The sequence below is a fragment of the Ornithodoros turicata genome, chromosome 9 (assembly GCF_037126465.1).
Source record: "Ornithodoros turicata isolate Travis chromosome 9, ASM3712646v1, whole genome shotgun sequence".
NCBI lineage: Eukaryota > Metazoa > Arthropoda > Arachnida > Ixodida > Argasidae > Ornithodoros > Ornithodoros turicata.
This window is the reverse complement of record NC_088209.1, coordinates 11,475,003-11,499,211: the sequence shown is the minus strand read 5'-3', so window position 1 is coordinate 11,499,211 and position 24,209 is coordinate 11,475,003. Positions and strand designations below refer to the sequence as shown.

Here is a 24,209-nt window from a genome sequence, read left to right as displayed (position 1 = left end):
CGCCCGTGGCGCGGCGGACGCTTTGCACGAAGCGTATAGGCCATTTGGCGAAGTTCCAGGATGCAACGCGCGCCCAGGGGCGCGAAGCTGTAGTAGAAATCTATTGTAGCTGAAAACTCACGTGACCTCCGGAGCTCGACCAATGACTGAGGACTAGCCACCCTATTTTTTTATTTTTTTTATTATGTCGAGAATGACGTAAATGACGTGTTATCCGTTTCTCTCTCACTACTTTCCTCCTCTCTGCTCTGCTTCCCATCTTCTTTTGTTGTTCCTTTTTTTTCTTCCATGCACTGTTTTTTTTGGTTCGCGTTTGTCGGAATGCAGTGGGAGTTACAGGAATACGACGGAGATTTGGTTGTTTTTGTCACATGAAGTATTTTATTGTGCGACATACGGTTATGCAAGCAAGACGTACACGGGATGACATTAATATTGCTCCAGAATTTGCTTGAAGAAGCCTGATAATGTCGGGCTGCCTCTGGCAAGGACTGCTACTGGGAACTGGAGCTCAGTGGCTGCAAGATGAAAAAAATTGGTATCAGATATACGGTTATGCATGTGAAGGTAATAGAAACAATAAAGGTGCTATTGAACGCGAAAAATAAGAACGGTGGTAGGGTTGTGAGAAGCTCGCAGCCATGGGGTGTGATGAGCGACCTTAGTACAAAAAATACCTTTTATTGCGCTACTTCACAATGATATATTCAGACCGATTAGCCTGACAATCTTGGCTTTGGCGCTACGTACAGAACAGCTACTAAGTCAACGCGTCGGACAAAACTTGTCGAGCGAAATCACCAAGAATCAGACTTACAGTAGCGTCATACCTTTATAGAGTACGACGTGAACGGGTATTTAATCATAACATTTAGATGATATTGTTTCACGAAAAGAAATATAGTCTACCATCGTATCTGCAAAGCTACGCTGTCTGTCTCGGTCACCGCGTATTCCGGTACCTGTTTAGCAACTTATTCACAATACACGAAGTGAATGCGGTGTTGTAAGGCAACAAGCAAAGACAAATGACTTACCTCTCGGCAGTCGTTGACCAGGTATCGGGTACGAGGCGTTCGGACACTTGAATAGTTTCTACACCAAGAAGCAGAGCACAAATGTTGCGCAGGCATATTCCCTGGCAGCTGTGACTGTTCGAGGACACTCACATGATACAGCTTGCGTTTTTAGACAGGAAAAATCAGAACTCATGGTCCCACACAACCGCTACACAACACGAGCCGTCCGAAACGGGACGCCTGCGACTCCGTGGACGCCGGTTCCAACCGGCACAGCCGCTGCAGCCGCCGCGCTGTCGCCTGTTCGAGCGCTCGCGAACAAATTTGAAAACGGCCAATCATCGCTCAGAAAACGAATTCATCCTCATGGGAACCAATCAGTAATCACTAGCCACCGGATGTCTCCATGACGTTCAATTTATGACGTTTTCTGGCGTCCGATGACGTGAAACGCATGAAGCGCCTCACTTTATATCCCGCAACGGAACTGGCGAGTTTCGGGCCCTTGGCGCGCCGTTGTGGAGCATGCCGGGTAATGCTGTGCAAAACGCCAGTTGCTTCGCCGATGCTCTGAGCTCGTTTGTGTCTACGTGCACCTCTTTTTGCTTCCACGGATTACAAAGCCGGACCACAAGCGCGTTTCACATGCCCAAGTAAGTTGCCAGCCTATTCTCGTTTCTCGAGTACGTTCAGGAAACACAGCATGTACACGGCGTTCGTGTTGCAATGGTGATGCAGAAGATATCTGCGCATAAAACGATGTCTTCCGGACATGCTGTGCTAGCGATTGTAGCTTTGTAGCAGGAATAACCCCCTAAAGTGTAGACTATATTCACTGATTAATGTACAGGAAGAAGTCAACGACGCCAACACCTCGGGGAGGCACACGCTGTTGTGTACCCGGCTGTTCACATCACAATTTGTTGAACGCCGAGCTGTCGTGGCCTATTCATTCATTCATTCCCTAAAGATCGCAGGCTGCGGAAAATTTGAATGAAGCGTGTGAACAGACAAGGTTTGTTCGATTAATAGCAGCCTTCAGAAATCTGTACATTAAGTTGCAGTGTTTACAAGCTATCTTGAAGTAGCATGGACATTCAAAAGGGCAACTTATAAACGGCAGTCGTCGAGACGCGACGCACATAAAAAACACGCGTCCTTTTGTTTGCATCAGGCATATGAAGCAGAGTACAATGACCTACTGATGAATAGACAATCTTCTGCATAATATTGTCACCATATGTGCTCACCCTTTGTAACAGTGTAACACAATTTACCAGTGTCATTACAGGAGGGAAAGGTCGTTTCTTGGAGTGGAAGCCATCGGAGAGCAGTAGCATATGTGGCGTACACTTCAAGAGCTCTGGCAGGCGTAGATATGAAGATAAACTGCCAAGATTCTTCCCAACTAGGACGTATCCCATCCGTAAGTAATAGCTCCACCTGTGGTACTCATCAGGCGGTGTATTTCAGCGTTTTGCACGTGTGTTCTGGTTTTATTGTTCTCATATTTTGGTACCATTTTTTTTTTTTTAGAATTCATCCCAGCAGAGCACCCAAAGATAAGAGAATAGGTCTACAGGCCAGTTCCCACATATAGCGCTTTGCTACATAGCGCTAGAAAATTACGCTATATTTTCCTCCTCGCATTGCTACGAACCGCTATAATACCGCTCTTGTCGAAGTAGAGCCCCGGTCAACTTTTTTAGCGCTATATTGAGCGATGAGTCTGCGTTAACCAATCGTGAGCTTCTTTCAACCGTGACGTCGCGGAAGCTGGGGTTTGTTTTGCTTTCGATCACTCAAAGCAGCAAGACGGGAATGCGACGACGACGACGACGACGTGAAAATGGCCACGAGTTTCATCCAGTGGTTTCATCTGCCAATGCATGGGTGTTTGGTTACTATAGTCTGGTATCGCGATCACATGGTCGCGGCTGGTCTTCCGCTCCGATGCCAATACATACAGCATCGAAAGTGTCATCCCCCTTGATGCTGCGGATACCCGACGCCGACAGTAAGCAATCACGGCAGCACCGGTGCATCACGTCGCAAAGAGATATCCCGTGACCCCAGCAGGATAGCGCTACGTGCTCGGTTGTATGTGAGAACGGCAAACGGAAAAACAGCGCTAGGTTTCGAGCGCTATTTTCTAGCCCTATAGAGCGAAGTGCTATATGTGGGAACTCGCCTTACCACAGGAGCAACCCACTTGGCTGCAGCTTGCTGAGAATGTGCCTCCTGCTTGTGCATTTACAACTGTGCCAGACACTAAGCATACAGCTGCAGAACACTGTCCACACGGCGTTGCTGTCATCCAACGTCTGGAATGTCCTGACTTGTGTATGAAATGTAGTTTGATATCCTGAATATTTCTCGTGGTATAGTAAAATGTGGCAGGTCCTTAGGTGACTTGGTTTTCTTTTTGCACTGTAAGATAGCCATTTTTCTGTCCCTCACTTTCCAGATCATCCATATGCTGCTGCAGGGGACACGACCTTGCAAGCTTTACAAATAAAAACAGAAAAGATAGAGGAACTTCCGGCACTTGTTGAAGAAGTTAAGAACGAGCTACAAAAAGACAGGGAAGAGAAGGAAAAACTCAAAGCTGAACTAGGGAAAGTGTGCAGAGCAACAAAACCTCAAACTGCAGGAAAGAACTACTAAATTTGCATTCAGAACGGTCACTGAAGTTAAGAAGCAACTACTTTTCTACACAGGCTATGGCCACGCCATTCTTGTTTTGGTGTATGAAGCGCCGTCAGAGGGCACATCACACGGCACTTCCGGTGTAAGATAACCGAGGGGTGGGGCACTTATCAGAGATATAAGCGAGCTGCTTGGGAAGTGCGGGGTCTCTTTTCTTCGAGTTGGTTTTGCTGGACGCAAGCCGAAGGTTCTGTCAAAGGTGAATAAACCCGGAATGTTCGTTTGAATTTCTTTGTGTGCTGCTTGTTTCTTCGCGCGCGGAACGGACGGGCTGACGCCCCGAGGTTGTGGAAACGCAGGTTTCCACAAGGCTTTAGCTCAGCAGATAGGTTAACAACTTTCCGCAGTTTTGTCAAGTCTGGCATGAGAAGCTGGCAGCTGCCAGAAAGAAGACAGGCCGCCCGCGCAGCCTTGCGTTCGACGAGCAGCTGTTGTTCGTTCATTCTAGACTCTGTGTAGGACTGCTGGAAGAAGACTTGGCCTTCAGATTTGCTGTTGACGTGAGCACGGTCAGTCGTATATGGGTGTGGTGGATGAAATTTTTGGAGATGTATCTTGGGTAAGTCCCATGCTGGCCAAGTCGATCACTTGTGAACGAAAGTGTGCCAGAGGGCTTTACCCATCAACAAGGGTTATCCTCGAATGTACTGAAACCTTCATCGAGACACCTTCAGAACTGAGAGTGCAAAGCAGTACATATCTGATTACAAGTCGCATAACACAGCGAAAGGCCTGCTTGCAATCACTCCTAACGGATTTGTGTCTTTTGTAAGTGATCTAGTGCCTGGAAGGACGCCTGACAAAGCTTTAACCAAAAGAAGTGGCTTCTATAAGTTGTTGGAAGCAGGTGATTCTCTCATGACGGACAGGGGCTTTTTGATAAAAGAAGGCCCCGCAGAACTTAACGCGACATTGAATATCCCACCATTCCTGAAAGGGAAACCCCAGTTGTCACTTGAGGAGGAAGAAGAGACCAGAAAAATAGCTAGACTACGAATACATGTTGAACGTGTTATTGCACAAGTCAAAACTTTTAGAATTTTGAAGTATGTCTTTCCAAACAGCCTGCAGAGAACTCTCAACCAGACGTGGAAGGTGTGTGCATACCTATGCAATTTCAATAACGACCCTCTCCTTGAGCTAGTGTAAGTACGGGTCCGAGCCGTTATTATTTATTTTTTTCATGTTTCTGGGGAACTATACACTGTCACAAATGAGCCATGGTCGCAAATTAGTCTGTACTTCGTACTAAATTAATGTTTTGATTGATGAACTACCTATCAGGGCAAAATCCGCATGCAAGGTTGCAACGTTCACTTTAGTGATAGAAAAAGTTTGATTTGGTTCAGCTCTGGTTTAAAAGAACAGTTACAATAAAGAGTAGCAATTTCAGCTCAGCTCCGGTACTGATCTGTGGGTGTGAGACAGGTGAACTTACTGTACAGCGTCAAAGATAAAAATAAAATGAATGGATGGTTGTGAAGACACATATACTCTCAGTTATTAACACATCATGCTGTCATTTGCATCATTTATTTGCATACTTTATAGTATACTAATTCTACTAACAATATACTAACTATCGAAAATAGACTAAAAGCCATGATGTATTTCACGTACTTCGACATACGCTGGCTTGACATCATGAAGGAAGGAAATTGATTGGCATTTTGATGCTGCCATATAGGCATTGAAATGCCATCCTTTTTCCTGTTCTTTTTTCGTAATGCTAAGGCAGTGTATATTCAAGTATGCTGACTAGACTACATGGCTATAGATTGTGGCTCATACGATGGCATTGTCTTTGCCTGACAGATAAGTATCGTAAAAGCACAGAAATGCAGGTAGCATTACCGAGACACAAAATTTGCGATCAAAGTTTACCCTCTCTACATATTGATCATCTGTGCCGTAGTCAACAACAAAGTCGCACCACTGTAGCCCTAATGGCCAGTTGACCTTAAACTTGGTAATAATAACTGTGGCTTTTCTTCAGCCCCTGTTCGTTAAGGTAAGGAATCATCTCTTGCTTCGTGGCTTCAGTGAGAGTGACACCAGCTTCCATTGCCCTTGACGCTGTCTTGACTTCAACAAGTCCATGTTCTTGTGTGTCCCTGTCAAAGATAAGTCCATCTGGTGAGGCACCTAACATTGGCACACCTGGGTTCACAACAAGTCCAACCTTGTGCACATCAACGTTTCTGCTAAGTTTGTACTTCGCAAGTGCATTTCCCTCGTTTTCACTGCCCATCTTCATGTACATGGTACAAATGCCTCCCTTACTCTTGAATATACTGTCATAATATTTTTGGGTGGGCGGTTTCTTTCGCTTAATCACACTCCCGAAATGTGATGCAGTTATTCGAGATAGCCTCTCAGCGTGCCATAGCGGTTCATGTGCTTGACCCCTAGTCTTTTGCTCCAATTCGTGTGCCTCAGCAAGAGAGATTGCACACACAGAACCTTCTATTTCTGTTTGCCAAAGCACGGTTGTTGGCAGCTGTATAGTAGGTGGTGCCACTGTCACATCCTGCGGCACATTGTGGACTGTCAAAGTTACTGGTTGAAAATTTGCCTGCTCAATTATTTTTGCAAAAAATGGCAACTCACTCCTTTCTGTCAACTCAGTACACAAAGTATTCAGGTCACTTTGTGAGAGCGCAAGATAGAGACTGGAATTTTTTCGGTTTCTTTTTGTCTGTTTTCCAGGACTTCTGACTTCTTTTCTGACTTCTGAAACTGCAGCTCAGAAAAGCTAGATTCAGTATTTCTAGCTGCCAATTTTGAGGCACTGCCTGCACTGGCGCACTGCCGCTGCTGCTCGGTGCCTGAAACTGCTCGTGGGATGACTCTGTGTCCTTCACGAATCACATCAAGGATATGCCACAACAGCCCTAAAACGTGTTTGCACACTCCACCCAAGCCAGCTTTACAGTTGCAGTGTCCAGATATCACATTGCCATGCTGGTTCAAAGCCACGCGTACAACGTACTGTACTTTAAGAGGGGATACGACCTCAAACGGCCCCATGTATTCTCTATGGGCGAAACAATGCGATCTTTTGCAGCTAATACTGAACCGATTTGGACCAAAATGGCCTTGTTCGATAGATTTTAGAATTTAAAAAAATTCGCATTGGAGACATTTGCAATTTTTTTTGCAGAAGTTTTTAGAAACCTTACGAAAGCTGCAAAAAATTTATAAGTTCGGTCTCTCGCTTTTGGAAGTTCGTAGCTCGTTTACTGTAGCACATATGTGAAATGTAATCAGTAGCATTTACGCAGAATTGTTTCTTGAATATTTACGTGTCCATGTCATGTCTGTCCATGCCTCCAGTTGTTCACGATATTGAAAAAACTTAAGGTATGTACGGCTCCGTGAACTGCCCCGTCTTGCCATCGTACGGTAGCGCCACATTGCTGGTCAGAAGAGAACTTCATATCGTTCCGCTGAATGCAGTCACTGTTCTGGCACCCTATCCCAGAAGGGGTTTCCCCGGCAGCGGAAGCGCGAAATTGAGGTCGTGAAACCTGTCTGAAGAGATCCACGTTGAGTAGGTCGTCGCAAAATAATGGGAAGGCCTTGAGTGAGAATAGGGAGAATAGGCGGCATAGACCAGGAAAGCTTCGCTACACAGCCACACAATATTCGTCTCGCATCGCATGCACGTACAAAGAACGGTAGGGTTAGGGGAGGTGAGGCACAGTGAGACCGAGTGGTGTTATCATTTGCTCTCCCGATGTGTTGAAATTGGAAGACAGTTTTCTTTCTTCTTTTAATGAGGTAATATCAAACAGTCAAAGACTGGATTATGGAAAGGCCGAAAAATAAGGAATTCCAAGAGGATGTCTGCGAAATAAATAATTTATGAATAAAACGTTGAAAAAGACTCCACGTAGAAATTCACTTTTTAACAGAACTTTTTCAAAAGAAGCTCTTTCTCTATCCACAGCTGTAAGATCCACCCCAGTACACGAGGGATGCTGCCAAAAAGTGGCATGCGCTGGACAAGGTCAAACAAAGTTATTTTAAATGCATAAAAAGCATTTAGCACATTAATTCCCAATACCTGTCCTGAGCACAGCGTTGTGGATCTACCTGATGTAGCAACTTTTCGAATATATATTTTTCCTTTCTTGGTGGCCTCTGGCTTTCGATAGTTCAGTCTACCGAGTTCTCGGGCTCGGGGTCCAATGATGGGTGTAACAGGGGTGTCACATATTACACCCAAAAGAAGGGTGCTTATTGGGGATATTGACTCAAAAAATGGCAAGTTCTGAAAAAAAAAAAAGGCTTGCTCTCAAAATTCACGGAACACTATTTGCACTGATGTACTGCAACCTGCATTTGCAAGTCTGAGGAAGCCTATCAAAAGACCGAAAATTAGAGGAGATGGTGTCGGTCTATATATTTGGCAACCCGAACGTGATTGTCGTCGTGTACAATAAACACTTGCAATAACACAGTCATCTCTACTTTTACTTTTTGTTTTCTGCCTAAGTGATCGAAAGTACGTTATCTAAAGGGAAGTTTGGTGAAACGATTTATTCCCTGTATTAATTCTCAACGATTCTATCCTACTTACTTTGTAGAGCTCATTTTTTATCGCAGTTGGAATAACAATTTCCGTAACTTGGTTTCCTTACTTTTCGACCTTACGGTAATTCGGTTTTCTGGCTTTCCGGCCTGCTGATAGTTCGGTTTTCTGAATTTTCAGCCTTCTGATCGTTCGATGTTTTAATTTTTCGGCCTTTTAAGTTCCGACCTTCTGATATCTTGTCTAGGTTTCGAAGGATACATGTATGTTGTAAGGATCAAATTTAGGTTCACCTGCACATAGGCGCAAAGTAAATAAACTAAAACTGGGTGTCCGCCCATTTCATCGAAAATCGTTTGGTCGAATGCCGTTTGATCGACGCCGTTTGTTGGAAAGGCGTTTGTTTTGAAAGGAGTTCAAAGCTCCGTGGAGGGGGTCGTACGCACCTGTTTTTCCGTAAGTTTTGATTCGAGCATACGGTGCAGGCAATCAGTGTCCTCCGCTTTTTTATTTATTTCTTTGCTTTGTTCAGCCGCCGAAGAGGGGAGGCCACTGGTTATTTTAGGACCTTTATTCATTTACGAACAACACAGCTGAACAGAAAAGTGGGTACTATCCGACGAATACACATATTGAAGAATATGGCCTGTATGGTTTGTTTGCTGTACTAATTGTCCTATTCACACTTGTATGCATTACCACGTTATATTAAATTTTCCTCCAACACAATAGGGCCTGACGTTGGGAGCAGCAGACAGTATGTGCTTCTTCAGGGCACCCTTCTCAAGTTCTCATTGCTGGTGGCAAATTTAAAGGGGAAGTTCTGAAATCGAATATCCATATGTGTGCGAAAGCCGCTCGTCTGTGGAAACTATAAGAAGGAAATTTCGCCATGGTACAACAAAACATATTAAATTAACAGCATATAAAGCATTAGTTCCGAATGGCTCGGGACTAACATCTCCATTTTTTTCTTTTACAAATCAATCAATCAAAACACTACGAAGGGAGTTGCCTCAGGACAGAAGCTGCCGATATTTCGAACAGAACCTGTTCTTCTTCTGTTCTTCTGAGACTGTTCTTCTGAGACTGTTCTTCAGAGACTGTTCTTCTTCAACAGTCTCTGTTCGAAATATCGGCGGCTTCTGTCCTGAGGCAACTCCCTTCCTACATCTCTACCGGTTCGCTGGATTTCTACCCATCTACAACCAAAACATTAGTTCCCCTCATTTAGAGCATGCATCTGCAGTCTTGAATCTCTGCACATCCACGCTGTCCGAGAAAAAAAAAAAAGAAAGAAGACAAAATGCAAAGGTCTGCTGCACGGCTTATCTTGTCTAGGTTTCGGAGGACTTATTCGGTTAATGTTTGTAGCGACAAATAAATTTAGATTCACTTGCACACAGACGCAAGGTAAATACACTAAATCAGAATAGTCAGTTAAATACAAAATGCGTCCGCAAAATGTTCTAGTGTGAGAACTCGGCGCCAAAGCAAAATCAGCAGGTGAATATAAATAAGCGAGGGCCAAGGAAATAGAACATTTGGACTCCGCGCTGCGTCCAGAAAGTCAGACAAGCTAAGATAGCAAAACGTCAAGAAGTCACCCGATGCAGTCCACAAAGGGACAAAAGGGAAGAATTGGCTTTCGTCGGGACCTCCTCCTTTCTTTGTGCAAGATGGAAACAATAGTAGTGAGTTGACCTTGGCAACCCAAACATGACGTGAGATCCCTGCATCTCAATAGTCAAGAAGGTCACACGTGTTTTTGGGACTACACAATCCTGCGGAGGAGTGAGTTATTTGTACTAAGGGTAATGGTTACAGCTTCCTCCAGGCTGAGACCCGTATGTTCGTGTGGCGCCATCTACGAGCGAAAAAATCGTGAATCGGAGATGCCGCCTCACTCGTATCCCCTCTTAAGTGAAAACGAAGCTTGCACTTTTGCCTTGATAGTCACATGGCTCCCATAGTGAAGGAAAATATTTTGCACTTGTTGAGTTGTTTCGTCCATGGTCCTTTCGGGAGATTTCCCACAGACTGCACTTGTGCTCTGTCAGAAAGATGTCTGGTAAAAGATATGTCCCATTGGATCGGTAATTCTCCTGGGAAAAGGTGACAGACTCTGTGGCGACGAGAACGACTCCCGGAACGACAGCTTCCGGGTCCGGAGACCTGTATCAACGATCGAGTAAACATAACGTGAGCATGATCAAACAAGCATTTGCAAATACGCTGCCATAATAATGTAAGAAGTATATGAGGTGATAACAAAATATAACGCGAAACGTCGAATCCACCACTTTGTCTTCGCAGCATGCAATGCATGCACTATTATCGAAAGTTCGGATACTCACCCTTCTGGTTATGATACGGCGAAACCATCCGCAAGAAGCTCCCGTTTACGCAATGGTCCAGGGAAAATGGCGGGCGCCCAAACCACGTGATCTCCAGTAGCCACTCACTGCGTCCCCGAGCTCCAGCGCAGGAAAAAATGCTGGGGCGCATGCGCAGACCGACCTGCCTTCTCAACCTCCTATTCCTTCTCTCCTCTGGTTTTTCGTCTCTCCTCTCGTCCCCCCTACCCCCCAGCCTCGTTAGTTTGTCTTCGGCGCTTGCTGTAGAGCAACGATCACGCTGTCCCAAAGCAGACAATCAAAAAGCGATGGTGTATGACAAATCAAGTTTATTTGTTCTCGGGAACTGCCTCGAAAAAGCTACAGTACATATCGCTTTACTTCTTGCAACAGGCTTCACTGGAGCTTTAGGTGCTTCGACATCGAAGGGCAGTTCAGAAGCCAATGCTGAGCTATGTGCGTCGTTGTTGCCCATGGCTGCGGGAGAACTAAAACAAAAAAAATCTATTGGTGATCCGTAACTCTGCACGAAAATCACTGCTATAATAGGCAATCGATCTTGATTTCGTATTTGAACACCAAAGCGCACTTGTCACAAATGTTCGTACATCACAGTGAATGAACAGCTGCGACGTGCATGAGGGGCAACTAGCATAACCACACATAATTTGATTAGCGGCATATCAGAAACATACAAGTTACGGCAATGCACTGCACAATGGAACGCCGCTAACGTACCGGTCACAAAAAGTAATCGTACTTGTCTTACCATTCACCTGCGGTACGTCGGAAAGAGTGCAGACTTCCTCTCTGACGATTTCTGCGTCCTTTGGAGGTGCAGGGATTCCCTGTCATGTTCGTCTTCCCGCTGTTGTGATGATCAGGTGGATGTGCCATTCCGTTCTCACATTAGCAGTTCGCCACAATCTAAATGTAACGCATTCAAAACCCTCAAACTACCCGCTAGCGTCTGCGTGCACAACGGTTGCAGTCCGAGAGAACACGCGTGGCCGGACAGACGTGATGTCTCCTCCGTTCGACCGACCGTTGGGATACTCGCGCCTCAATCAAATGATTCGCCCAGTCAGCGCGAAGGAAACTGACGACAGTTCTTGGAGACCAATGAGCATCCAAATATATACACATATAGTGTGCAGCCAATCAGAGATCCCCCGAGCGGGCGCGCCGGTGGCGACAGTATTTTGGAAGTGGTGCCAGGCTCCAACAGCTCCCCATAGAGCCCATAGTTTGAGATAATTCACACAACACTGGGCACACGACCAATAAAAGCGCAACGTTGTAGAAATTATGCAATGCCGGTCGGCCAATCAGGAGCCTTAACTTTGGCTGAGGTTTCGGCCGGTTCTGGCTACCATCGACTTCTATTTCACGCCTACCGCCGTTACCCGATATTCAAAATAACTGAAGCTTCTCTTGGCTAAAAGAAATATTTATTTGACATAACGCACTGATTCAAAGATCTGATACATGTGTTGCACTGCGAATATAAAGTCCACTGCATTGTTTACGCACTGTAACTAAGTTCGAATTTGAAGCAAAACGAACACAGCCGTCGATATCCGACACGGCCCGAGCGTGTTCTTCACTCTCCAACCGCTGCAACTCACGAAGCATTCCAGTTCCGGAGTTGATAGACTGTTCGTGGGATAATAGTCGTGTCCAGGAACAGCACAACACACGTTGAATCCCCTTGACGCATGAATAAACCAGCGAACACTTCTACAAACTGTTCTGCCGATTGACATGACTGAAACTCGGAACGCAACAGGACTCCGTGCCGGCCGATTTTATGATGAGCATCTTCTTTCGTTGTTGCAGAGCGGAAGGCACTTGTGTGGCACGTAATCGTAATCCTGTCTTTGTTTTCGGCCCTCAAAATCCAACGGTGCCCGAACGCGTTCTTCACTCTCGAACCGCTCCAACCCACGAAGCATTCCAGCTCCGTAGTTGATAGACTGCACGTGGGGTAATAGTCGTGTCCAGGAACAGCACAACACACGTAGAATCACAAACTATTCTGCCGACTGACATCACCGAAACACGCAACACAAGACGATGGACGTCGTGCCAGCCTATTTGCTAGCTATTTCGAAAGTATGCTGAAACTGTTGAAACGGCCGCCGGGACGCTGCACGCACATGCACGCGTAGAAAGTGCGATTTCGAAACATTGTCGACCAATCGCAGCGCGCGCACAGTCTAGGCCAATCAGCTTGCAACGTTGTAGATTGGCGTAGTGGTACATACTCTACAGCAGCATCCTCGGTTACCTGAGGACATGTCCCCCAAGGTCGCCATTTTCCCATGTATTTGTTCCTATCCCGATGCGTGCAATGCCGGAGGCCGCCCTTAGATACCCCATTGTTACCAGACGTTGGCTTGCGTGGATTGTAGCGCGCTAAAGATCCAGTTGAAGCACAATCCAAGCCAGGCCAAGTCACCGAGAGAAATGGACTACTGCAGCGCCTGCGGCGCCTGGTACGACAGGTACGCTATGTGATGCACGCAGCCGCGCACTAGATCCTTCCGGTCGCTCAACACGTTTAAAAACGGGACCAAAAAGTGAAACACGACAGAGAAAGTTGTTATACGCGTTTTATTTGGACATATAAAGACTAGATTCATTCGCAGAAACAACAAAAACATTTTGCCGCTAAACTTAGCGCGCTGAAGTGATCCGGAACGGCAACAGTGGGGTATCTAGTGGCAGTGGCGGCCTTCTTCGTTGCACGCTTTTCCGAGTTGAGTTTGGGGGACCTGCCTGAGGTGGACTGGCGGCGCGTTTCGATTTAGAGCCGGCGGCTGGCGAAACGGAAATGAGTTAGGCAAGTGAAACGCGATTGTGGGTTAGCTCTGGAAGACGAAACTGCACTAGACAGATGTGGCATACCGTCGGAGCGTCCGCGAAACTGGCGAAACGAGACACATTTCCCACAGCATTTCCCAGCGTGCTCAACAACGGCACACGTTGCATCCTGGAACTTCGCCAAATGACCTGTTCGGAACGTTTCGCCTATCATTGCGGCGTACTATTCCTGATCTGCTGCGAATCAACGAACCGCGATGGCAGTCAGTTGCCCCAACGAAATCGTGTCTGCTGTATCTTGAAGGGCCTGATGATGTACTGCAAATGCTACAGATTCTCTGCATTTTTATCTAAAGAAACCAAGTTTGTTGGCATGCGGTCCTGACGGAAAGGTAGTCTCAACGATGTTAGTACGTTTATTTTTCACTTCCAAGTCAGCACACTGAAAACTGAACTGAATCTGCTCATTCTCGCGCACTCAAGTTATGAGTGCATATACGTAGTGCCCCAGTGAGATTCGTTGCTGTTGTGCAGCAGTTATGCTTCCTTATGCATCCCACAGAACCCTCCGCTTTATAAACCCAGGCTTACTTTATGTAACACCTCTGGCTTCTTACTAGGCTATGCTGCTCTGAAGCTGTGAGATGACCTCACGGTAGATGCACCTCTGCATTCGAAAGATGAGACAGTCATTCCACACTTTTCTTACACTAGCTTCGTATGGAGTTTGACAAATCCGACTGACCTAGACTGCCCCTTTCACGAATGTTGGAAAAGTATGTTATACTGGTTTCACATGTCTGCACAACATATTGAGTGCATTGTATATTATCGTAGTTTTGACCCTAGGATATGTAGCATATACTAGTATGCACCACCTAGTCTGGCAAACTCCGACACCAGCCACACAATGCAAACAATTGCTTCTGCCTTTTCTTCACATCTCATTATTGAATCCAAGTGCCAGGTTTCAGTTGGATACTATGATATATGGAACGACGTCAAGCGTAGGAAGCTATGCCAAGGGGAAGAAACTCGCGAGTTCACTTGCGGACTAAAGTGAGGCGCCGCGAGCTTTTCACGTCATCAAACGTCATGAAACTTCAGAATTTTTACGTCGAAACGCCAGTTCTCAACCGTCACGAGCCCATTGGCTCCTGAGGCCGCTCCCCCCGTATGCGAGCGCTCATTGGTTGGTTTGAAATTATGAACTTTCCTTGGCGCGCTCAAGCCGGCGACACCGTGTCGGCGGTGTCGGAGCACCTCACAGCAAAGTTTCGAAATGTGTTGGGTGCAGCAGGGACGCAAGCAAAGCATCTATGCCGGTACCGCTTTGGATGGTTTTTAGTGTTTTCGATACCGACTCTGAAAAGCTCGGTGCCTCATGGATACTTCTGCAAATAAATTCAGTGATAGATAAGTGGAAGGCAGGTCTGCTTCGCTTGCTTGGTGCGACAACGATTCAAGAAGGACGAATACTGCGTTTTTCCGCTACCCACTCGATGACAGGTAAGTGGGTTCCTATTTTGCCGCTTAGCATAGCATAGCGCCACACCTGTGGCATATACACAGCATTTTGACAGGTAGAATTTTTGGTTAGCACGTTTCTGATCTCCATCTTTCTTGTTCAGGTATAAGCACTCAACCCATATCTGCTTCAGAACAGCATCTGCATGGATACAGTAGAATGGATAAGCCACTCAGAGTGGTTAGAGGATCATCTTTCGGCACAGCAGCTGCACAAGTTCCAAAGGGATTCCCAAGCAAAGGGATATGGACATGTTCTCTGTCATGCCGGATCTCTGAATGTGTGTTCCTGTGCGGCCAATATACTGTTGTTCTACTGTGAAATCTTCCACGTGAGACATCAGCTGTCAGTGAATGCAAAGTTGCTTCGGCATATCTATCGAACTTCAGAAACAATGTTCATATCATGTTCGTGTTTTGCACAGCTACAGCAGACTGCACTTTGTGATTTGGAAATCTCGAAAAATAAAGCAGTTTGCGTAACAGAAACAGCCAACGCCTCCGCATTTTGTTATTTATTTCACTCGACGCGAACGAAAATCCACAACCACCCAGATCCGCCACAAAGCGGGGGAGAGGTTAGAGAACAGATGAGAGAGGGAAAGAGAAAAGCACCGCCAGCGTCACAGGTCACCCAAGGAGACAGAAAAAAGCAAAACAAAAAAGCTACTCAACGTTCGTCCAACGATTGGCCCAACGCTAGAGGTCACGCGAGTTTTTCCCCGACAATAGAAATATCCTACACTGGCTATGCAAGCTCTGTAATTGCGTTGAGTGTTTTCGGGATACGTGCACAATTGAGTTGTGTTATAGTGCATATCAAACGTGAATCATATCTTATCTATGAGATCACCTGCGACACCGCCAACCCTTTGCTTTCCACCAAGACAGATGAAGATGCTTAGAGCCTACGACGTGTTGAAGTGGCGTTTGCGTGCTTTGCGAGCGAAATCAATAAATCGTTACCCATCGTAACGAATGTACGCATGTATTTCCGAAGACAACAGCAATCTAAAGATGAATACATACAGTAAACCGTCATCTTCACGCTGCTCTGCGAACCAACGGGAACCGGAAATGGCAAAAGCGAAACCACCCGCCATTCCATGCTCTCGGCTGGTTGGGCTGTCGAATTTCGTGATAATAAAGTGACGAACGAAGGGCAGCACACAAGCAAGTGATGTAGTGGGAAAATATTCACTGCTTATCAATGTCACTGTTTAACAAATACCTACGCGCATAGTACGCCGAACTAAGATCGCAAGTCATGAATTTGGAAAAACAAGCACGTCAAGTTTGGCGGAATGAAACAGCCAACGGAAGGCAACGCCTTCCATGACCAACGGATGGCAGCTCCTTTTTGGACACGCTTTTTTGAGCGAGTCCGAACCACCTGGTTTCTTTGTAGACCCAAATAGAATACTTCATGGCACGCTTACCCAGTGATAAAAACCACTATATCTGCAGACTCGACTTCGGGATTCAGTGCGAAAAATTCCTCGAATGTTAGATTTCGCAGATCAACATATATCTGTCCGTCTTTCACAACTTTGGGCAGGTATAATTCTTCTTCCTGAACGGTGAACTGAAACATGAGATTATCATTAGTGTATGGTGTAGGAACGCTGCAATGGTCTTATATATATATGAACGCTGCACATTGCAGAAGAACACTTACAACACGTGTTCCTATGACCTTGATTTTGACTTCACAGCCATGGAACATTTCTCTGAAGTTGTACGAAACCTGTAACGGCGTAATTAAAAATAAATTCTATTTACTTGTAACGATTAATTCCTAATCCTCGACTTAATTAATTACTTAACCGAAGAGACGCATTACAAGAGTACAGAAGGACAGTAGTCATAACAACTCTGATCACATTTCTCGTATGGGTAGGTGAGCATGCAGGTTTAGTCAAGCAATCATTGCACATTTGCATCGCACTGTAAAAATAGAAGACTGGGTTTCTACGGCCCTAATCATTGCACACTGATAGCCATTTGTCTAAAGATTCACGACAATTTTCTGTCTGCGTTATGGCCCGGTAGAAGATAACTGGAAATAAAACAAGGTTTAACCTAATAAAATGTGTATGGAACGTCACGCTCGAACATTTCCATCGTTGCGTTGAAGAAACAGGGACAAGAAAAACAACATCATTCTGAGATTGAGAGTGGGAACGTTCATCGCAAGAGGCGATACTCTACCCCATTGCTGGGAGGGGATATGGGGAATAAAATAAGGAGCCCCTTCACAATAACGATCGAAGTCTGATGGTGTCCAGAAATGTCAAAAGCGCATTGAGCGCAGATCGTTGCTGGGCTGGATTGGGCCAGGGACCAAGCAATTTCGATAGGGAGAAGGGACGAGAATCCAGCTGTCTAAGAGACTCGGAGGGTGCCATTCGGGGAAGGTTGGTAGTGGGGCAATGAAGAAGGATGTGCTCCAGGTCCTCAAGAGCACCACAGTGGCAGCAGGTATAGGACAGTCAACCTGTCTCAAGCGTTAACGCGACTGAGCTCTAAAGGCCACATCGAGTCGCATTCAGTGGATTAATGCAGCATTTTGACGAGAGGTGTTTCGTGGCATGCGGAAAGCGAGCATTGGATCAACTCTGCTCAACATAGATGGAGGGAGAATGTCGGCTGTCCATTAGCGGGAAGCCAGGGGTGTCACGAGGCGTCGCAGAATGGGACGGCTGCCCCCTCTCAGTAGAACAATACCGGTCCGTTTCCGAGACGAGAGTGCTGCTTCTGCGGCGCTGTCGGCCTGCTCGTTCCCCACGACACCACAATGGGGTGGAACCCACTGGAGAACGAGCCTGTGGCCTAGACAGTGTGGTAAGCCATTAACACATCTGCGACTACGGGTGCGGATGGGCCTCGTATGCCGGAATTTTCAATAGCTTGAAGTGCACATTTGGAGTCTGTGAAGACTGCCCATTCCCGCAGGGTAAAATCAGCGATGTGTTGTAGAAAGAAAAGGTTGGCATAGAGTTCCGCAGCTGTTGAGGATGTTGGATGTGAAAGGCGTCGTCCTTGCACTACGCCTTCGGATGGTATGACGAATGCTGAGGCTGACTTGTTGTTGCGGGATGCGCCATCTGTATATATGCTGCCGTAAACGTAGAGAACTTCTCCTCTACCAGAGCATGAAAAAGGGCTCAGAGGACCTGGGGGGGGGGGGGGGGTACCTGATCTCTTCTTTCCAGAAGGTCCGCAAGGCTTACGAAAGTCGGCGGTACCGGCCTTTGTCCGTCCGTGTTTCTTCGCGTTTGCTACCGTGTTTCTCAACCAACACGATCCTACATGTTCTCGGCATTTTTTTTTCTTTCTTGTTATTGTTAGATACCTGCCTATATGTGCTTCGTGAACGAAACCCACTACAAAAACCTACAAAAACGTAGAACGCCGCAATCCTGTTCTTTCCGATGTTGTGCCACCTGTGTGTAGCTATACAAACACACTACACTGTGAGAAATCGAGAAAAGGGACGCCATCAGGCTGTCCTTCCATGTGCTTTTCTTATTTTTTCTACAGAACCATGGAAAGTACAAAGCTCTGCAGCCATGGTATACCTCCCGAAACAGTTTCATGCTCAATACACTTCGATGGCGAGAGAACACAGGGACGAAAAGTGACATGAGAGCAAGGCAAGTATTTGGATTCCACTCTGACGCACACATGTTTTATACAGGATCCTAAAGAAATCGCGTTCCCAATCATGTGTAAGCGATTTTAAACGAAAAATCGCAAATTCAAAATGAACGCGGGGTGGGGATTGAGAAACTAGGAAGGTAGAGGGGGTAAGAGGTAGGGTGTATGAAATTACTCGTTAAGTCCTATTATTTGCTTTGCTTCGCTTCATGAAAACAGGCAGAAACTGTAGTGATGATTAGTAGGGGAGGGCTTTATTTTCGGTAGACAGCTTTATATCACTAACAGCAACGTACGCATTTGACAGTCACAATAAATCAAAATATCGAATACTAATAACGAGGCGATATTTCTACGACAAAATCCCGTAGAAGAGTCTCCGTGTCAACCGTAGCAGAGGCTGTTCGGCACAGCAGTGCGAAAGGACGGACCTACTCGTCCGAAACTTCCTACACTGAGACCACCACGGCAATCATTTCACAGTCCACTTGTGAGCTACAGATTCATAATATATCTCACACAATTTAACCTTTCACCTAGAATTGCACTCCTATACTTGGGCTATAAAGGGCTTAGCTACTGCGCACGCCTTCGGAACGCTTGAAACGTAAAGAATGCCGTTGTTGCCAACACGTTGTGGACCTCCTACGCCGCTGCTGCCGCTAATTCAAAACGAAGCTATGGGACGCTCAACAGAGCCGCAGCATCAACAAAGTGCTCTGCTGTCATGTTGCCGTGTTGCTGCTGCTGCTGCCAGCATGAAGCTATGGGACGCCGCCCTAAATCTAAAAAGGTAACGAAGGCGAGAAAATATACGAAATCTGACACGGCAACCCTGGTACTTTGATGCGGGAGCGAACTTGAGTGTTGCGGGGACAAATACGAATGTAAACAACTTTTTTTTATATTCATATATCGATGAAATAAGTTAGGCGTGTACTAATCACTTGCTCGGTTATTCAATATAGTAAAAAGTACCTCTTTGCCTGCTCGATGCGTGCGTCAGAGTCGTACAGAGTAAGCGAGTTTCCTCATCCTGCTGCTCTCCGGGAGCTGCGCACCGCCGCCGGCTCTAAAGCGAAACGCACAGCTTCCAATAATGTCGTCGCTAGTGGCGCAGCTGATCTAGGTGTCCCTAATCGGCTGCGTGATGTATGTGTAAATATTTGGATGCGTATTTGTCGGTGAGAACTGGCGTCAGTCTTCCCTCGCGCTGATGGGACGAGAGTCATTTGAATGAGGCGCGAGGATCCGAACGGTCAGTCGAACGGAAGGGAAAGAAACACGCCGCGTGAAACATCACGTCTGTCCGGCCACGCGTGTTCTCTCGGACTACAACTGCTAGCAGGCGCTAGCGGGTAGTCTTGAGGGTTTTGAGTAGTTCAAATTTACACTGTGGCGAACAGCTATGTGTGTGTTGGAATTAGTGAACGGTGTATGCATACCATTCGGCAAACGATGATGTACTGGATGGAATTTATAGATATGTGCATGCCAATAAAATATAGTGTTTCATAGTTCGATGTCCTCGGAACATGTTATTCCTTTTATTTTATTTTTTTTTTATTTATTTATTTTTTTTGCGAAGCCTGGAGGTAGGGAACTCGAGAGGCACAACGAGTCTCGTGTATTACGGAATATGAGCAACCCTTCAATACGTCCGGTACACTGTGGCTCCTGGCGTCAGCAGGGATGTCGTACCAGTTGTTTCAGAGGGCACAGAGCACGTGCAGCTTTCGCAGGCACGGCGGGCCCCCTTAAGTCATCTGGCACACCTCTTCAAAAATGTGCCGGTTGATCAGACGGCACCTATGCGTCACTGGGTCTAGAGTGCACAGATGGCATCTACAATTCAGCATCGCACCTTAGGTGTCCACTGAACATTTCACACCCATATGCTCGTGTGTTAGGTCAGTGGTCAGCCTGTGTCGGATCCTGACACGACTATCGCTGAATGGGGCCTGATCGTGGCAGAGAGAGAATATCGGCAGCAGACCCCTGATGGGTATAACTCAGCTCCAATGTTTGTATATAAACAGGTATTTTCTCTCTCTCTCTCTCTCTCTCTCTCGGCAGCAGTCGCTATTACTTGTCATGTGGAAACACCGTTACTGGAAAGAAGAGGACGTGGACGCGAGAATAAACAGGAAATTTCACTCATTTAGTCCACACAGTGCACAGATGAAGACAAAATGGTCTTGGCTATGGGCCTTCTGCCATGTATCGGTAAACAGGGGAAAGCTGTGAAGCAGGAGATCACCCCCTCATACATACAACACTCAGGTCATACTGGGACAACTTATACCAAGACAGCTCATACCAATATATGTCATATTGGGGCAACTCATACCAAGCGAACTCATAGCATCCCATACCAAGTGAAGTTGCGTCGGCGAAGATGCCCCCCCCCCCCCCAATATGAGGAAAAAAATATCACAGAATATGACTTGCGGTGAAGGAGATGTACGAATTCCAAAAAGAACAATTATACGGAAGCACAATTAAGGGTTATCAGGTGGTGGTTTGAGTAGGTGCACGGCATCAACTCATATTCCGGCTCATCACAATGTTATCTGCAAGTGGGTCCGCAAGCGGATGCCTTTTTTTTTTTTTGATTGGTTTAGCTATTCTATTTCAGGCAAAGCTGATGCCGCGCTTGCCTCATACTTGAGTCTGAACTCATCCCATTCGAAGTGACACTGAGAAATGCTCACAATACCCAATTTATGGAAGCACATTAGAGCATCATTGAAAGGTAGTACAAAAATTATTGGAACTGCACAATCGGAGGACTGATTAATGGTCCTTCCTTTCTCCATTTGGTTTCTTTTCAAAATGCCTTATTTTAAATGTAGTGTGCTGTAACGACCCTTCAGTGCGTCCATTACAAATCAACTAGCTGCCTGCCAGTGGCAGAGCTGCCATTGTCAGGTTGATAACACATTTGAGCGTGTTACATACCAGACACAAAACCTGAGAATGCTCCACGAGAACGTGCTCAGGGCCGATCTCAACTTCCCTCTCAAATTTCTTTAAACAACCGGCTCAGACACTGAGTACGAGCTTAGGATCCAATTCAGGTGTAGGATCGATCTCAAACCGCTTTATGCAAACGGCCCGTGATCTAAGGGTTATCGCTATTCCTTTACCAATGACAGAGTGAGTAGGAAAATATTGGGGATGCAAAAAAAAGAAAAGAAAAGAAAACTCATTTCCTCGGTTGCGGAACGCCAGGTGTACCTGGACCAGGTTTACCAAGTGATAAGTGTTCCGGGCGATGGTTTTTCCCATAAAATAGAGGTTAGTGGTCCCGCAGGGCGGAGGGAGTTCATTCAGAATTTTTCGGTATATGCCGAACTAAAAAAAAGAATTCGTCGGATATTTATAGCCATTATCGGCAAACGCCGAAAACGCCGTGCCCTTGGTATGAGTCGGGGTAGGGTCGTTCAGCAGTGCGTCTAGTAAGCTACTTCTGGTAAGTTCACCCCGCCGCAGCCACAAACACAGACAAAAGGCACACACAAGACAGGACGAACTGCAACTCATGACTGCTTTACTGTTCAATACATACACACTCTTAAATACCAGAGCGGGTACACGTTGCCCAACCCATCCGACCTACTTTTTGAGATAATACGATTCCTCCTGGATGAGGGCGATAGAGGGAGCGCTGACACATTTTCCCCTTTTTTCGGGAACCAGAAAGGCTTCATATATCTCTGGATCCCGCTGCGATCGGAGACTGATTTCTATTAATGTTTTATCAAAGGAAGGTGAGCATCCACATCTATCACAATGGAATGCCAAGTGACCCGACGGGGCCATCCTTTTCAACAACGTGGCATGTTCACGTAACCTAGTGTTGATAAACCTGCCCGTCTGGCCGATGTACACCCTTCCACGGGACAATGGAATACTATAAACCACACCCTGGCGGCAATCAACGATCCTGTTTTTCTGTTTGGTGTTACACACATGTCTTTTTTGTCGCTTGTTCACCTTAGGACAAAGACTATACAACTTGCAAGGGGCTGAGGTAACTACACAACACTATGTCTTCTATTCTGTGCCTCAGACCCCTATGCTTCAAGCGGTACAGAACTTGGTTGAGAGTTCTGGGACGGTGGCTTTTCAGAATGGTACAGGAGTCAGTCTTTCTATCTTTTTGGAGTTGTTAAGAGTAATATTCACTGCAACTGTGGTGGAAGTGGAAGGTGAATTGTTTTTACAAAAGAGTGGCACCCCCATAGGTTCTTGTTCATCTCCTGTACTAGTTGACATATACTTAGGTCAATGTGATGTCTTCATACAGAACATGATGAATGCCAAACATCGAGTGAAAGTTTTTCACTACGTTGATGATTTTCTCATTTTTCTTGATTCAAGTTTAGGGTCACCTGTTACTGGGCAATCATGTTCAGGCCTGGTTAGATTTGTTTAGTGCCTGTGCACCAGGCCTGAGGTTCACATTTGAGTTACCGGTGGAGGGTACCCTCCATTTTTTTTTACTTGAAATTAGGTGTGGGACACGACCATATTTGTTGGGCTTTCCACCATAGGTCAAAAAGATGGTACTGCCGTATTATTCGGCGCATTTCAAAATTGTTAAGATAACTGTTGACACTTCAGCCTCTTGGGCTTCGTTGGAAGAGTCCTGGAAACACGTAATTCAGGGGAGTTTCGAATCTCAGCTGGAAAAAAATGCGGGTTGCGGGTTACCCTAGGATCTACTCATCTCTGTGACGGAGGGCCTTGTTCGCAAATGTAAGGGCTTACCGAAAGTTGGTGGGAAGCGTGTGGAGGGCAGACCGGTCTCTATTCCCTATTTTCAAGGACGCACACATAACATGAAGGAAGTAGGCGTTAGACGTAATGTCTGTGTAGTTATCTCAGCCCCTCGCAAGTTGTATAGTCTTTGCCCTAAGGTGAACAAGTGGCTAAAAAGACAGGTGTGTAACACCAAACACAAAAGCAGGTGGGTTGATTACCGCCAGGGTGTGGTTTATAGTATTCCATTGTCCCGTGGAAGGTTGTACATCGGCCAGACGGGCAGGTGTAACAACACTAGGTTACGTGAACATGCGACGTTGTTGAAAAGGATGACCCCGTCGGGTCACTTGGCATTCCATTGTGATAGATGTGGATGCTGGCCTTCCTTTGATAAAACTTCCATAGAAATCAATCTCCGATCTCAGCGGGATCCAGAGATATATGAAGCCTTTCTGATTCCCGAAAAAAGTGAAAAATGTGTCAGCGCTCCTTCTATAACCCTCATCCAGGAGGAATTGTATTATCTCAAAAAGTAGGTCGAATGGGTTGGGGAACCTACATACACACCCTACTACACCCTATAAGGGAGATTACGAATATCGTACATATTTTGCTTTTAAAAATTGTGTGCATCAGACATTTGCTGTTCGTAGAGTGCATAGAGAACACTGCAACATCGCCGTTGATATGTGACGATGATACCGGACACAAAATACGAACAATGAAAGGGTTGCCAGCAAAGCAACCATATGGCAACATCTTTCGCCCATTATAGAACACTTGTCTATGTCATCAATGCATTAC

General features: G+C 46.0%; 1 protein-coding gene across 1 annotated transcript in view; it reads right to left on the bottom strand.

The window, feature by feature from the left end:
* The window catches only part of LOC135369307 (uncharacterized), a 161,109-nt gene that overhangs the window by 126,270 nt on the left and 10,630 nt on the right, over positions 1-24,209 (bottom strand). The window contains exons 3-4 of the mRNA XM_064602904.1: positions 16,654-16,722; positions 16,415-16,560 (exon numbers count right to left, since the gene is read on the bottom strand). Coding sequence (XP_064458974.1) covers positions 16,415-16,560; positions 16,654-16,722 — 215 coding nt within the window. The remainder of the gene's footprint in view (positions 1-16,414; positions 16,561-16,653; positions 16,723-24,209) is intronic.